This window comes from Amblyomma americanum, chromosome 1 (genome assembly GCF_052857255.1).
Source record: "Amblyomma americanum isolate KBUSLIRL-KWMA chromosome 1, ASM5285725v1, whole genome shotgun sequence".
Classification (NCBI taxonomy): Eukaryota; Metazoa; Arthropoda; class Arachnida; order Ixodida; family Ixodidae; genus Amblyomma; species Amblyomma americanum.
The window spans coordinates 27754389-27770767 of NC_135497.1; the positions used below are offsets into that span (position 1 = coordinate 27754389).

Consider the following 16379-nt stretch of genomic DNA (forward strand, 5'->3'; position numbering starts at 1 on the left):
TTTACCAATCAGGTTTTCTGGGAGCGTATAGCCCAATAATAGCCACAACGCCGAACCGTCTAAAGAGCAGCCAGAAAAAATCACCAATATGGCCAATCCAATCCAATCCATGGCTGCGGCCAGGGAGTTTTCTGGTTTTCTGATGTGGTCTTCGCTTCGCGTTGCCGCATCCTCTACGGAGTGCTTATGAATGCTGTGCATATATTTGAGCTGATTTACGAGCTTCTGTGATTCCGGAATGGTCGTGAACCCTGCGAAATGACAATTCGGAGTCGATTTTCTAATTTAGGGCAAGCGTGCTCTAGGAGCCCAATCTACCTGATCGCATTGACGTAGTGCAATGGTGCCGCCACGAACTTCACACATTGTTTGCATAGGAGATGCACTGACGACTAATTTCGGTTACATTTCCTGAACTTGCAGTCTATATCTTATGACATTAGTCCAGTGCTACCACGAGGGACTAATATTCTCTAAAGCACACGGCTCCTCATGGTTGATTAAGGATCAAAGGGTAAAAGTCTAGTTTCAAGCGCTCATTGGTGCGATTCTACATGTCGCCAATCGCCACTTTCAGTATATTTAATAATTACCACTCTTTCATAGCTCTATATAAAGGCACTGTTCCTAAAGACTCCAACTTCGAAACACTTCGAAAATATTCGAGATTTCCGAACACTGCTATTCGATTCGAAGCCCGAATCGAATACCACATTATTCGCTTCGATATTCGAAACGTACGAATATTCGCACAAGCCTAGTTATGACACCAAGAAGTCGAGCTTGTATGGGTTAAACCTTCCCATACCTGGGATGGTGCATTCCTTGGCCATGTTTGGGAGCTGTTACTTCCTTATTACAAATCTACTCCACTTTGCAAAATTTGCCTAAGCATTGGAGCCCCCTGCAGGGGTTGGTGAGTTGCAACACCACAGTTTCTCGAGCATCCACAGCGGCATCCCCACAGGGGAACGTTGGTGAGCAGTGCACCACCATGGACCTGAGCACCCACTTTTAACTGTGCATGGCAGCGACTTGTCCTAGGAAAAGGGGACCCTGGGGCCGTATTCTGAGTTTGTGTCATAATAAAAAACGTCATAATCTGCCACTGTGGCCACACCTGATCGGTCAGTACACCGGAAGCGGATGTCAGTTCGGTTGCGATTGTGAGCGGTGGCAGGATGTCATTGTGTTGCGGGTGCCGCAGCGTAACATCCAGCGGCACTATTGCTCTCTGCCGAGAAATGGAACACGACCAATGTGACAGAAGAAAAATTCAGCCACAAGTTTAGTTGCGTTTCGGGTTCCACTGTAAATGGGTAATGTCACAGCTGCTTTATTTACCCATTGGACTTCATCAAATAGAAACAATTGTTCAGGTACTCTTTTCTGCACCGTAAAGATGGGAGATGTGCTTAAAGAAGAAAATATTGTAGCAACTACGCATGGTTTTCAGTAATAGAAGGCGGTCGTTACAGCCGTTGATCGCCGTTAAATAAAGGGCCGCTAGCTTGTTCGCACAACACGCCGTTTTACATTTATCTTGAGGTGAAAAAGCAGTGGAAAGGAATATTTGTGGCATGCGCTCACTTGCTGCGCAATGCATGCTCAGTGCCGTTCTGAACCATAAAGACGCCGTGACGACTTCCCGTCTGCAACATCGATGAACGTAAGTTGGTGCTATGATCAGATGGTTGGGCAGATAGTAATTTACGTTTTTCATTCCTTTTATGCAGGCACTGCAAGAACTGCAGTGATGCCGCTGTTATGTTTTTAATTTTTCTGCAGCAGATAATAAAAGGGATGAGATATAAAAGATTTCTTGCTGTGCTTCTCTTTATATATGCGTTGGGAGACTTCGCAGATGGTGTTTTCATAGGTTCGCCATGGTACGAAGCGAACGCATGCCCACAGTGACGCTTGAAAACTAACTTGCAAGCTAACCGGCGATCTCAATACAGAGCCACACCACTGTGCCTATCGAGAACTGTAAGGGACGCCGAAAAACCACCTCTGGCATGTCAAACATGTTGGCTTAGTAGCGCATCGCTGGTGACTGACCATTCCGTGCACTTGAACGGTTTCATGCTGCCAGACATTACTCACGATCATCATGCACAATGCTTCAACAGCTAATACAGAGTTCTAGAGTAGGAAATGAATGTTTGCACGAGGTAAACACAAACATTTTGTGGGACATTATGCCTTACGTTGCATGCTTGGTTACATCATTCAAGGATGCAGACGAGATAACTCCAGTGATAATGGCGCCATCCGGTTTGAATGAAGAGAACAATTTCTACAATAAATCAGTGCTCGTTAGGCCTAGGAGCCACTGAATCGTCCAAACAAATCAAAACCAGTCCAAGTTTATTGTCCATCTAATTTGTTATAGACAAGACCAAGAGAAAGCCCCTTATTCAGTTTATCGCCAGTTCACGTACCGAAAAGTGCAGTAACACCGACGAGTTTTCTTGGAAGCGAGAGGCTCCGCTTCAGAGCGCGCCTCCATGTTGGCTATCCTTGAGCATCTGGGCATGCTGTGTGTTTCTTCGACCCTTTTCACTGCATCCAAACCACCACATCCACTTCTGGCACTTCGACCAATTAGATGTGGCTGCTGCGGCAGATTGTGACACTTTTTATTATGACTCAAGCTCGGAATTCGAATCCTGGTGGTTGAGCTGATGCCGAGTGTTTCGTTTGGGCCTTTAACTCTATTGCTACTGCAAAAAAATGACAGATTTTGAGTTTTTTAAAATTACAATTATTTCCTCAAGAAGTGGTGTATGCAGTGCACATTGTAATACATTAAACTGTAGCTTGTTGATTATACTTCCCAGAGAAAAAAACGCCAGACCTGTGTGTGCAAAACTTTAAAAAAATTTATTGGTTTAATATGCTGAACCCCCCCACCCACAGAAAGAGCACAAGCAAAAGAAAAATAAGCTGCTGAACTGAGCCAGAAGTTGATTAAAAAAAATGAAATATAGAAAACGTTGCACATGTTCTTAGCTACCATTCTTGCCATTTTCAGCTGCGTACATAATACACCACTTTTCTGTGGCCTTTCAAGTTGTCATTTTTCGAAAGCGCTAAAACAGCACGGACAAAGAAGGAACAGACAGGGACGAGTGCTAAGGAAGATGTCTTTGCTGTCTTCTCTCACCACAGTTTCAACGCCAGAGCGCTGGAGGCTATAACCGCTTGTCCCTGTCTGTTCCTTCCTTGTCCGTGTTGTTCTAGCGCTTTCAAAAAATGTCAAAAGTGCACCAACTAGCCCGATCCACCACTCTTCTGAACTTTCAAGTTAGGGAATACAACTGCTGTGTCACTGAGAAAGCTGTCGCATAAGGACACGAAGTGGAGGTAGATGTGGGATGTGCTGCACATTGCACTTGTTCCGATTTCTGTTGTTTTTTTGATAGCCGAGCTTGCATTTCCTTCTTTTCTCTATTTTTTATTTTCGGTTGGTGGCGGATGGGTTCCGTGGGTGAAAACGGGGCTTGGTCTTCCTTGACATCATTGTAATAAAATATCTGCTAGCTCAGTTGATAAAATATCTTGTCCATAAGTTGCAAAGACCCTAATGCACCAAATGAAATTACTTTCATTTACAAATAAAGCGCACTACACAATATACAATGTGAACGATGAAGTGAAATGCGTGTGAGCACGCGCTGATGTCCTGGGCCTCTGGGGCAATGTCTCTATCGGAACTGAAATCCGACCATTCCACATCGTTGTCTAACTCATCATTGCTGGTCTAAAGAAAAAAACGATAGTTGATTTGCGTAGTTATCCCAAAGGCGAATTAGGTGTGCTAGCAGTTCAATTTCCACTTCGGTTCCGGTGTTCAGATTCAGTGTCCACAAATGGCATTTGTTCACGTAGCGATAATGGGTTAATCTCCATATATGCAGAATTGTTCATTCTATACATTCATAGATCCCTGGGAGTCTTCCTGCCACTCCTGGCGCAGTGGTACAGGGGTCAAGCGATGCGCCACTGCCCTTCTGTGGCAGGTGCTGCCATTGGTGGTAGTTGGGTTGCTTGGGTTGGTTTGTTTGAATTGCTCTTCCTGAGCAATTCACGCATGCAACACGTATGCACGTGCGTGCTCGTGCACGCTCATACATGTGCACGTGCGCACACAGATGCACGCACGCACACGCACACACACCTTGGCAGGTAGCCCACCCGCCGGTGGGCAGGTGAGCAGCCTGCCTAAAACTGTCTGTAGACAAACATACAAATAGACAAACGCACAATGGCTAAATGTGGGGAATGGCCGCTATATGTTCTAGCGCACTAAAAAAAAAAATGCGGCATCAGAACCGGCTAAAGGCCGCCGCGGTGGCTGAGTGGTTATGGTGCTCGGCTGCTGGTCCGAAAGATGGGAGTTCGATCCCGGCCGCGGCGGTCGAATTTCAATGGAGGCGAAGTTCTAGAGGCCCGTGTGCTGTGTGATGTCAGTGCACGTAAAAGAACCCCAGGTGGTCGAAATTTCCAGAGCCCTTCACTACAGCGTCCCTCATAGCCTGAGTCGCTCTGGGACGTTAAACCCGCATAAACCATACCAAACCAGAACTGGCTAGAGTGCTCAGTGTAGCTTTTCGCCTTTGAGGAAGGTGCGGTGAATTGGATGCCATGACTGTGGACAGGTGGATTACGTCCGGTCCAAGCTTGATTTTTCATGTCACCTTCTTGCATTTTAAACTGAAAAAAAAATACTTAAACCAAAGAGGTGGTGTTACAGAAGCATACTGGATGGTGCAACTTGTCCAGGAGCCCACACGTACACATAGTGCCTGTGTGTGCTCCCCCTCTGTTGCGTGCTTGGTTTTTTTTAGGTTTTATTATTAGTGTGTGTGTATTCCTTCTTTGGCGCACTTCTGTTTGTTTTTTAATTACTTTTTATTCACAAGGTCTGGGCATTGTACATTGTATGATGCCCACCCGATGCAAATGGTGTGGCCATAAACTCCTGTGCAATCCAATCCAATCTGCAGACTTGAATTTTGGCCCAACCTAGCTTCCCGTGTAGACGGCACCTCTGGGCTGACCGGACCGGGGGAAATCGGCAGTTGCATTTTCCTGTCCTCCTCTTCATCTTTCACTTTCCTGCCTCCTCCTCCCTTCTTGGTTTTTCCTTTTTTTCTGATGGCTTGAGTTAACCTTGTGTGTCCAGCTACCCTGTTTTATGCCATATTAGGTTGTAGTTGAGGTGTACAGCTGGCATGAACAGGACTTACTATCAAGTTCCTGTCCCGTCGCCTTGTTGGGCTCCATGGTGGGCGGCTGACACTGTGACTGAAAAATACATATATTGTATTGCTCCTTGCCCCCAAATGACAGGTCGCCCCCTGAAGAGTGTGCGGACGAGGTAATTGTCCGATTCTTCAAAAAGACCAAAGAGGTTTTCGCGAAATACCATGTGGTACATAGCCAAGTAGAACAGCAACCTGCCAGTATAATATCACCTTTAATTTTTGAAAGATTCCTCACAGACTCTTTGAGCCTAGGCTACGACGTTACCAAAAATGGCCAGTAGAGATCTGTTTCTTGAACTGAAAGAAAGTGCAACACTCACAACTCTCGAACGTTGGTTCACTTCGGGACATACCCATTTCTATTACAATCCACTGATCCATAAACACCGTCCGTGGAATGATTGCTGAAGCTTACTTTATCCACTTCACAAAGGAAGAAATGCAGGAAGGTTTTAAGGACCCTGGCCCGCGCTTGCCCGAGACGGTCGCACGGCGGCACGAGCAGACGATTTTCACGGCTACTGGTAATGTGCCCGTGACGTCGTGGCTGCCGTGGCTCCAGCAAATGACAGCGTTTGGTGGCCTGGCGACGTCATGGTACAGTGACGTCTTTCTTCCACGATTTTAGTTCCAAAATTGGTCACTACGAGCGCACCAATCGGCCCGCGAATTTTAAAAAACACGTTTTTTTTTTAATTTATAATAAATTGTCAGCTCAGTTCCGAAGACTTATGCTTGGTGTGAGTGCTCATTAGCATCATTTCTAAACATAGAAAACATTTACAAGCGACTTTGAATTCTTTGCACAGTCCCTTTAACGTCCCGAAGCGACTCGGGCTATAAGGGACGTCGTAGTGAAGGACTCCAGAAATCTTGACCACCTGGGGTTCTTTAACTTGCACTGACATTGCACAGTCACGGGCCTCTACAATTTCACCTCCATCAAAATTAGACCGCCATGACTGGTATCGAACCCCCCGCCTTTCGGGCCAGCAGCCTAGCACCATAACCATTGAGGCACCGTGGCAGCTTCATAAATAGAAGGGATTGAAACATGATTGTGGAGTGTGTCTCCATAGCTTGTGCTCATCAACCACATTACCACGTGTGTGATTACCATTAATTTTTCTCCTGTTTTGTACCATCAGTTTATTTTAGAAGAGTGCTCTGTTTTAGTGCACGATTTCATTTTAAAAATGATGCCAATGACTCTCTTTGGCCATGCTTAGCCCTATGGGCATAAAATTACGTCATCATGAGAGCAAACAGTGTGGTAATGGACCAGGTGGTGATGCTTGCTTGTGTGAGGTCTACATATTCGTAGGTTTACTGAGTAAATTTCTGTGGTTGAATAAAATTTTCGGAGCTGTCACAATATGTCTATGCTATGGTTGAGTTTAATTGTATGTTAGTCTCTGTGCAAGTATAGCTGTACATGAAAGCAAATCAAGTGCAAACTAAAAGATGACATCAACAAGACAAATAGGAATACAAATATATAACACTTTTTTATAGCTTTTGGATGATAGGCTGGGTTTTATATTGTCACGTGACGCTGAAGCGATGACGATGAGGTGAAGATAATGTTATTGCTGGATCTTGTTCTTTTTGTTCTTCTGACATTAGCGGGTTATTGCTTTTTACATAGCATGAATCATGCTGAACTTGAAAAAAGTTTTTAGCACCATGTAGAAAACATTTAACCAGTTAAAGTTAAGGAACCAAAATTGAGCAGTGGATCACTGCTTATCTTCCAGTTTTAAATGACCTAGGGTTTCTATTCAGTGTCTGTTTAGCCTCTGTGAATAAGCTGTAAACAAGCGATTCATGCAGAGATTTCATCTTGGTCTCGGAAGTGTCTTTACAATGAGACCGTAGTGTATTGCTGCAGCTGCAGCTGCCTGTTTACATAGCTGCTGTAAACCCTCGACTTCACATTTTGTTGCAGGCTGTGTCTTCGGTGATAGCTGTGGGAACATTTCATGGCCTGGTGCTTGTGTTTGGTGAGTTCAGAAGCCTTTTGATGTGTTGGCATTCCAGTAGACTCCTTTTAAATGAACTTGAAGGGTCCACGAAAATTTGTTAATCTTATCGGAGATTCATGAATTCCAGTACAGTAGAACTTTGTTACGTTGCCATCTGCTATGCTTTCGTGAGCCTGTCCCATAGAAGCTCCCATAGAAAACCATCCAATACAGACTCTGCTGTTCTGTCGTAACTGTGCCAGCATTCCTGCATGCTACATCAGGGAATGTCACTTCATGGTAGTGGTTTACTCTGTATCAGAACTTTGACTGCCTACTTTCAGCACACACGGAACGGTGATGGCAGAGTGGCCAAAGCAGAATCCAAGACTCCATCAGCGCTTGAGCGCCACCGTGCTTGGCAGTTTCTCAGTAATTGTACCCACACCAACATCAAGCACACTTGTGGATGGCGTGAACTTTGTTGCAGCTGTTGGTGCAGTTCCATCATATCTGCGGTGCGAGTGGGAATGACTGAAGGCGTGAAAAAGAAACTATGCCGTGGCAAACACCACATGGCAGCGCTGTTTGAGAAAGAGTTGCATGGGTTGGCTCCGAGGCATGTTTCTGTCATCCGCATTGCCCTTGTTGCAACCTCTAGGTTCCAGCAGACAAGAATCGTGTACGATTAAAGTGACTGCCGTGAAAACAGTGCAGAAGTACGCACGCGTGCCGCAACTTCACTTGGTCTGCGTGCCCTCCCGCTTCACTGCTCCCTCTCCTCCACCAACTGCTGCTCATGCACATGGAGGGCCATTACATGGCGTTTTGGACATTTTGTGCATGCAAACAGTCACTAGAGCTACAAAACCGTCCAAATTTCAGACGCATGCTGCCCTTGCAAGAAGAAAAAGAAAAGAAACGGCAGACAACGATTTATATTCTTCTCACGCGCGCTTCCTGGCTATTACATTTCCAGGCTGGCACATTTTTTTTCCGTGGACGTAACATCAGGTTTCTACTGTATTTGTGTGCCTTTTCTGATTACGGTATTTCTTTCCCTCCAGCTTCGAGTGCTGTGAGGAGGCTTAGCTGGGCAGCCATGTGTCTCTTTTATCTTGCTTCTTCCATAGCATGGCTGTTACCAGTTCTACCTGCTTGTGCACACAGCAATGCATCAATGCATGCATTGTGCACGCGTCGCTGATATCTGGTCACCTGTGCACTGCAGTAACGTGTTGCTTCACCGCATCACTTGAAAATTCAGTTCCCAACTGTTTAAGCCCCAAATCAGCGGGCAGGTTTGCCCCACGCCATGAGCTGTTTAGTCTGCCGGAGGCAACGCATGCATGATGCCGAGATTTGCCCATACTAGATAGTAAGACTACCACAGTGTTCCTCCATCTTCACCGCGGAGTGCTACGCAGTATGTATGACCATAGAAAAAATACTAAGTGAGAACCTCAAAAATGCTGTTATTTACACAGACTCCTTAAGTGTACTTAGAGCTCTCCATTCTAAAAATGCAAGCTCCCCTCTGCTTGGTGACATCATACACAACATAGTAACTGCCACAGTTCAAGGACAAAATATAAAGCTGTGCTGGGTCCCGTGTCATGTGGGAATAAAAGGCAATGAGAGAGCAGATGTGTGTGCTGGTAAAGCTTATGGCAAGGAAATAATGAAAGTAAATATGCCGTTTAATGATTGCATGAAATTAGTAGCAAGGAAACTAAGAAAAAAATGGCACTCGGCTTGGAACAATGAGGTCAAAAATAAACTACATTTGGTAAAACCAGTTTTAGGTGAATTTAAGTCATGTGTGCACCAAGAACGTTTCAAGGAAGTGATCTTATGCCGTCTCCGAATAGGCCACACGCACCTTACGCACAACTTCCTACTAACAAAACAAGACAAACGTGTTTGCCAAGAATGTGGAGATGAACTCACGGTTAACCACATTTTATTCTCTTGTGTGGAACTGGAAGAACTAAGAAAAACGTATTTTACTGAATTTTATAATAAATGCATTCCTTTTCATCCCCCACTGCTTTTAGGAGTTGATGCAATTGTTAATAAATCATGTGTTTTTAGCTTTCTTAACGAAACTGGATTTCTCAAAAGAGACTAAATTTTTTACCCACTGGTTTGTTTGAATTTTAGTACACCTCAGCCAATTTCTCATGCCTGAGAAGAAAGCTGAGGCTTTTATTTTGATTGGTTGGGAGCCTCGATGTCCTTCTGCAGCCAAGGAAGGCTACTGAGGTTACCCGGCCCTCTTTAAAGCTTTTACTTGTAGCCATTTATTAAATCTGTGTATGTGTTCACTGGGTAATATTAATGTTTGAGGGCCGCTAGAGCAAGGATGATTCTTGCATTTCTATGATATTCAACAAAAGACTTTTCCTATACCTTGTTCTTGGCGCATAATGGCCTCAGTTGCCTATGTGCCATAAAACACAACACAACAGCACAACACAAGTATAATCACTGCTTAATCGTTTCAGTTCACTACATTGCTAAAGTCAGCCTGCCGCAAGAGGTAGAAGGACAATGAAATGAAGAAGTAGGGATTATATTGCATTTTTTCGTGCCTCTAGTGACCTATACTGACCTTTGACTTCACAGTCATCATTCGACTCTTGTAACTGAAACAGCATGAGAGAAGAAATTCAGTTATAAATTATTTAGAAGTTGTAGGCAAATACCTTGTGTTGATCCATATATAGTAATGCATTGCACGTCATTGCAAAAAAAGAAGCATGCAGTCAAAATTTGGTGTCCTTACTCCTTTATTTCTCTCTTGCGACTGTAACTTTTGTTCAACAGCCAGCAAGCTGAGGTGCACATCTAAAGGATACAGACCTGTACCAGTTAAATCAAATTTCAAAAAATGAATTGGGGTTATGTTTATTGTTTCTTTTTTCTTAGTTTAAATGAAAAATCTAACTCTTAAGGCTGGTTCACCTGCAAGTGACTGAGCGATTGTGCGGTGCGTCGCAGCGAAAATTTCAACATGTTGGAATCTCGCCGCTCATCGCAGTGATGATTCGAAACAAGTTTTTCCTCCTCTTCCTTCCTTCCTCTCTCTCTTCCTCTCCTGATTGATTTTACCCTTCCAAGGCCTGTTTTCTGGGTGCTCAAGCTTGTGCGCGCTGTGGAAGAAACAAGTATGTGTTAGCAAACCTTATGTAATCGGTTGGCGTACCCTAACTCCTCATTGTCAAGGGTGCTCGGTGTGCATGCTTAAGGCTCCATTTGAGGAGTAATGTTCTAGGCGCTGAATTCGACATGGGACACAGTAAAAGTGGGTGTGCGGTGTGGCGACTCCGTCACAAGTACCAGTTCTGGATGGCTTGCCCCTCTATAGTACGCTGGCCACTGCGGCGCCAGCACGCGTTGGCAGCAGACTGTGTTGCCTGTGGCCAACATGGGGGTAGGTTAGCCTGCGTGACGTGTCAGATTCGTCCTAGGTGATCGACGTCTGTAACGAAAAATTGCAGTGCCCTTTTGTCTTCACGGTAACGATGTTCCCCTGTGTGAAACTAATTGCATGCTGTCATATTTGTTGATAGTCTTCCTTGATTTCAAAAAACGGAGCGCCGACCTGTAAAATAAAGTTCAAAGTTGATGTATCGGCGCCCAGAACGGGGCCCTTGCGAACAAGGCCCCCGTTCTGGGCGCCGAAACGTCAACTTCGAACTTCATTTTACTGGTCGGTGCTCTGTTTTTTGAAATGTGCCTTCCCGGCCAGACGGGATTCCGTCATACTCTCGACTTCATCAGTCTTTCTTGATATTCGGGTAACTCTGGATATAACATAAAGAGTTTTTTGTTGTGATTTTACACAGCTGGTCGTGTTTATTGTAGCTCTGGCACCAGCAACCTGTGTTGTTCTTCTCTAGACCCTGAACAAGCATTAAAGTGGTGCCTGGGGAGCACACAACTCGGCGAGGAGTATGGATCTGTCTCTGCACTGGGCTTCAACAATGACTGCAGCCGGCTGCTTTGTGGATATGCCAAGGGCCAGGTTTGTGACTGATTCACACATTCTGTGGGCTGTTTTAACGATTCAAAGACTCATTGCCGGGCTGAGCCTGTCTTCAAGATATATTGTTGCCTTGCGACCACTTATTTGCACACTGCTGATTTATTAAAAAGGTTTTGAATTTTCAGGTGCTTAAAAAATAGTGATTTTTTTTTTAGTGTTAATTTCTCATATGTCTTGATTTTCTGGGTAATCTGCAATGTGAAAATGTAATTATCAGTGAAAAGGACTGCTAAAAAAGTTGAAATGATATTAGCCAGTCAAAACTTTGGGCGTGAAAATGTGTGTATATGCAGTGCATGAGCTTTCAAAAATAATAGCTTGAATTATTTGTATGTCCAACTGTTGCTAGCAGTGCTCTGTGTGTGCAGCTGACGATGTGGGACCTCTCCAATGGGAGACTACTGCGTACCATCACAGACATCCATCCCCCACAGATGGCTATTCTTCATGCCAAGGTGGGTGTAGAATAGGAAAGCTGCTGCTAATTATGTTGCACTTGCAGTGATGCTGGTTAGTTCTTTTCTGTTCTGTGCAAGTTGACTGATGTCTTTGTACTGTTATTTCTCTCTGCAGTTGGTGTTTTAATCACCCTGCAGTGTTTTATATAATTCCAAATGAATGCCTTTCTGGTCCATTTGCTGTGGTAAAATTTGTGTGATATTGAATCCACAGCTCATTTTTGGCTTAAATATTCAAAAGTGCTATGTCAAATGATTTTTTTTTTACAAGTTTTTGTGTCAGCAATATAGAAAACATCTTTCTTGAGTGCAAATGCAGAATGGCTGCAACTACTTGTTCCTTGTGGTCCTATTCATTTTCTGCCTGAACACAGTTCATTTTGTTGAGTGAAAGGAGAAGGGCACTCTACCTAGATCCAGATGCATTGTGCCCAGCATGTGGGCCATGGCTGCTGACACAATTTGCTGGGCTTGTCGTGTGCTTCAAAGGTGAAATCTCCAGTCACTTGTCACGTCTTGGATATTTAGGGGGGGGGGGGGGGGGGGGGGGGGGGGGGGGCTTTTGGTGGAATTGAAGTGGTTGTGAAGATGTTGGAGTGTAGAGCCTTTGTCATGCTTGGCCAGCCTAGTTCCAAACGTCTTGAAGTTGAGAGAGACTCTCGTCCTCACCCTTCTGAAAGTTGGGACTTTCACGGGCGTTGCAAGACCCGCCTTGGAAGCAAAACTCCTTGGGCTCTTTGCTTGTACATGCAACATGGTGCAACTAGGTAAACTAATTCTGCAATGTATGGGTTCGGGAGGTGTTATATAGTTCACACTGTATTTCATTAAGGTGACATGCCATGTACCTGTGACAGACTAATTCTGGAATGATTATTGGTGCCTATCCCCTGACAGTTCACAGATGACCCGACGCTTGCCATCTGCAGCGACAGCGGCGGTTCTGTCTACGAACTCAACTTTAGGCAAGTGGATTGTAACGGCTTCCTCTGTAGGCTGCACCTGCCACTCTATTGCCTCTGCACTTTTGCAGGAAGGTTCTGAACACCCGGACATGCGAGTCTGTCTGCATATTTTCTGGAAGGTATGCTCTGCTCAAGTCACTTTTGTTCTCTAGTGATGGATGTGCAGGGAAATGAACCTTTCAGTTAGATATGCAGCCGTTGTTTCTAAACAGGCATAGATGTCCTTGTTAAATGCATCATTTATGAGCTTGCAGATAGGAGGCCGTTGTAAATAGGGAGGCTAGCTCGGGCCACACTTTTAAAGTTGCTGTGCTCGTGGTGGAGAAGAAAGTCAGGCTCGCCTTTTTAGAAGCAAAAAGCCCAGTGCAGCTAGTGCCATCTGTCCACACTCCTGGTTGCAGTAGAGGGCTGATGTCAAGGTGTGCATCTGTTGCAGTCGTGGGGAGGTGTGCGCTGTGGAGCCACTGCGAGTGAGCCCCGAGGTGGCGCGGCACCCGTCCCAGGAAGTGGCCCTGCTGGCTCTGGCCACTGTCACCAAGGTCTGGCAGAGCTCCACTGCTCTTGGTGTTTCTGTGCTTGGCAGAAAATATTTTATTTATTTATTTATTTATCACAGTACCCACAGCGCCAGTTTGGCATTACAGTGGGGGGGGGGAGAAGTACATATATCATTGACAAACAGCTGTTTATATAGAATACAGATAGAATACAGTTTATATAGAAGATACAGATCAGGGCAAATCGCCGTCACAACAAAAAGAAGGAACAAAGAAGCAGAGCATAACCGTACATGTGCGAAGTGAAACAAAGCGGTTCTGTTGACGCAAGCACAAAGTACAGAAAAAAAAAAATTGCAAGTCATACTGCTGAAGCAAAGGCATCATTTGAAGATAGCGATACAATATCGCCGGGCAACCTGTTCCACTCACTGACCGTCTTAGGAAAAAATGACATCCTAAAAAGCTCCGTTCTGCATCTATACTCTTTAATCTTAAGTGGGTGATCGCGCCTGCCAGAAGTGTACTCCGGTGGCCTTATGTAGCTATCACGATTGAGGCCGGTTTTAGAATGATATATATTGTGGAAAAATTTTTAATCTGAATGTTTTTCTACGATTTTGAAGTGTATTCCAGCCTAATGTTTCCTTTGCTTGGGATGCGCTAAAATACCGAGTATAATTTTGAACCACGAAACGGGCTGCTAAGCTTTGTACTCTTTCTAGTTTCTTTATGTCTGTCGCAGTCCACGGGTCCCAGATAGTACAAGCATATTCCAGTATTGGTCTTATGTTAGTCTTGTAAAGCAGGTTCCTTGTTTCTAAAGGAAAGCACTTCGCATTTCTACGTAGCATAGCAAGAACTCTATACGCCTTAGCAATTATATAGTTAACATGACGGTGCCAGCATAGTTGAGGGGTCAAGTACACCCCAAGGTATTTATATTCGCACACGGATGCAAGATTTGTCCCGTTAATGCTATATGTATATACATTTGGTGACCTTTGTCTCGTGAAGCACATCTGCACAGTTTTTGTTGCCATTTGTTGACTTTATGCTCGAGGTTTTTGCTGCACTATGCTGGTCACGCTCTGAACCAGCTGCAGTTTCCCTTGTTTACCATAAGGGGGGGGGGGGGGGGGGGGGGGGGGTACACATTTCTTTTAGATCCCAGCTTGTAGTGCAAACTTTACTCCAACAGTCTTTGCAATGTTTTGCACAAATTGCTGCATTGTTGGTTGCACAAATGGTTATTAATTTCTTGTTAAAAAAGTTTTTTATTTTTCAATGTTGCTATGCCTCTATGAACAGGAAAGAGTAGCTGTAGGTGTGTGCAGGCCAGAAACTCTTCATTTCACTTAGCTGCCGCTGTGGCTCAGTGGTTATGGTACTCGGCTGCTGACCCGAAAGGTGCGGGTTTGATCCCGACCACAGCGGTTGTATTTCGATGGAGGTGAAATGCTAGAGGCCCTTGTACTGTGCAATGCCAGTGCTTGTTAAAGAACCCCATGTGGTATGAATTATCTGGAGCTTTCCACTGCAGTGTCCCTCATAGCCTGAGTTGCTTTGGGACGTTATAAAATCAAAACGAATCTTCATTTCATTTAAGTGGTGATACTCTTTGCTGTCAACTTCACTTTCCAGACACTCCACGCAGGAAATGCTTGCACTTGATATGGTAGCTGAGGAACACTGCAATAAAACTGCCAGCATTTGTAACTCTTCTTTAACTTTTTCTCTTTTTTTGGCCAGTGGATATGGTACTACCATTAATGTTTGTTCCACATATCGATGAGTATTAACAACAAGGAAAGTAGATCCACCAAAAATGCACATGAAAATTTTTGTTCCATGCAACCTCCTATTATAGGGCAAAATCACTTGGTGGGTAGATATATGCTTGTTTGGTGGACGGGCTTTTCTGTTATCCTGATTTTTTGGCTTCATTGCTAAGCACTTCTGCAATAGAACTTTAAAGGTGCCATATGTAGAACTTCAGCACTATGACTCGTCTTTACAGTCCACATAGAACACATGGATAGATCGAGAGCAGACACCATAAACGCTGGCCTCCGTGGTGTCTACTCTCCCTTGGTCTGTGTGTTTTATGTGCTCTAGAAAGATGAGTCATAGCGTCACAAACCACCAACTAGCCCAGCTGTCTATGCTTAGTAGAACTTCAATCCAGTTAGTTGCACATACTGAGTAACAATGGCAGAAAAGCAGGAACGGGAAGACACACACACAGGACTATGTCTCTGCCTTTTTGCCCTCGTCTACTGCGCTGTTGTTTTTTCTGCTACAGAAACCCGTGTGGTCTGCATACTTTTCTTTCTGTACTACAGAGCACTGCAGCAGTTATGCTGGTTTCAACAGAATCCTTGCTTTACGTGCTTTCTTGAGCTATATCCGCACCTTCATGCTCTCTGCTGGAGCCACTGAGTGGGGTGTAGCGGTAGGTAAGCTGCTGTGCCACCTGACAGGACAGGGGACCCTGCAGAGCGGTCATCTGATTTTTATTTAGATGACCGCTTTTGTAGGAGACGGCCGTGACCTGGTCGTCCCAGACATAATCGCATGTGATGCTTCCCTGAAGCCAGTTCATTGTCGCTCTGTCACGAAGAAAGCATCCCTGCTAGCACCAGTATTTGCTGCCAAGTTCAGGTTCTCGAAGCTGTACTGTTGGTTGCTGTTTGTTACTGATTACCAGTAACTCATTAAAGGAAAGATAATTGAATTACCCCGAACATTACCATTTCAAAAAGTAATAGATCATTTACAAAATGTCAATAAAATGTACTTTATTACAAGTAATCAATTGCTTGGAACGTGTTCCGTACAACTCTGGACGTCACACAGGTGTTGTAGCCACGGCCAGCCAGCCGCGTCGTGTCAGCATGTCTGGAAGCTGCGTCTCGTGGGGAATTCCCATGTGCGTCAGCAGCTCGGTCATGGGGCGATGTGGGTGGGGCCAGCAGACTGAGTAGAGGTGTGTCAATCTTTGAGCATGGAAAAATTGACGAGAGGAAGAGAAGCGCAGAGATGCTGTAGTTAAAATTTTGACTGCAGAGAACTCCGTTTCTATCAGACATATTAAAAAAATTCTCGCTAGAGGATATTTGTGAAGCGGCAGCATTTTACATCCTAGGCATACCATAATTTTACTGAATA

General features: G+C 44.7%; 1 protein-coding gene across 1 annotated transcript in view; it reads left to right on the forward strand.

Annotated features, from left to right (window-relative positions):
* Positions 1-16379, forward strand: part of Vps8 (vacuolar protein sorting 8) — a 201730-nt gene that overhangs the window by 10377 nt on the left and 174974 nt on the right. Inside the window, 6 exon segments of the mRNA XM_077645110.1 lie at positions 7222-7276; positions 11143-11267; positions 11657-11743; positions 12644-12711; positions 12780-12830; positions 13148-13250. Of these exon segments, the coding sequence (XP_077501236.1) occupies positions 7222-7276; positions 11143-11267; positions 11657-11743; positions 12644-12711; positions 12780-12830; positions 13148-13250 (489 nt within the window).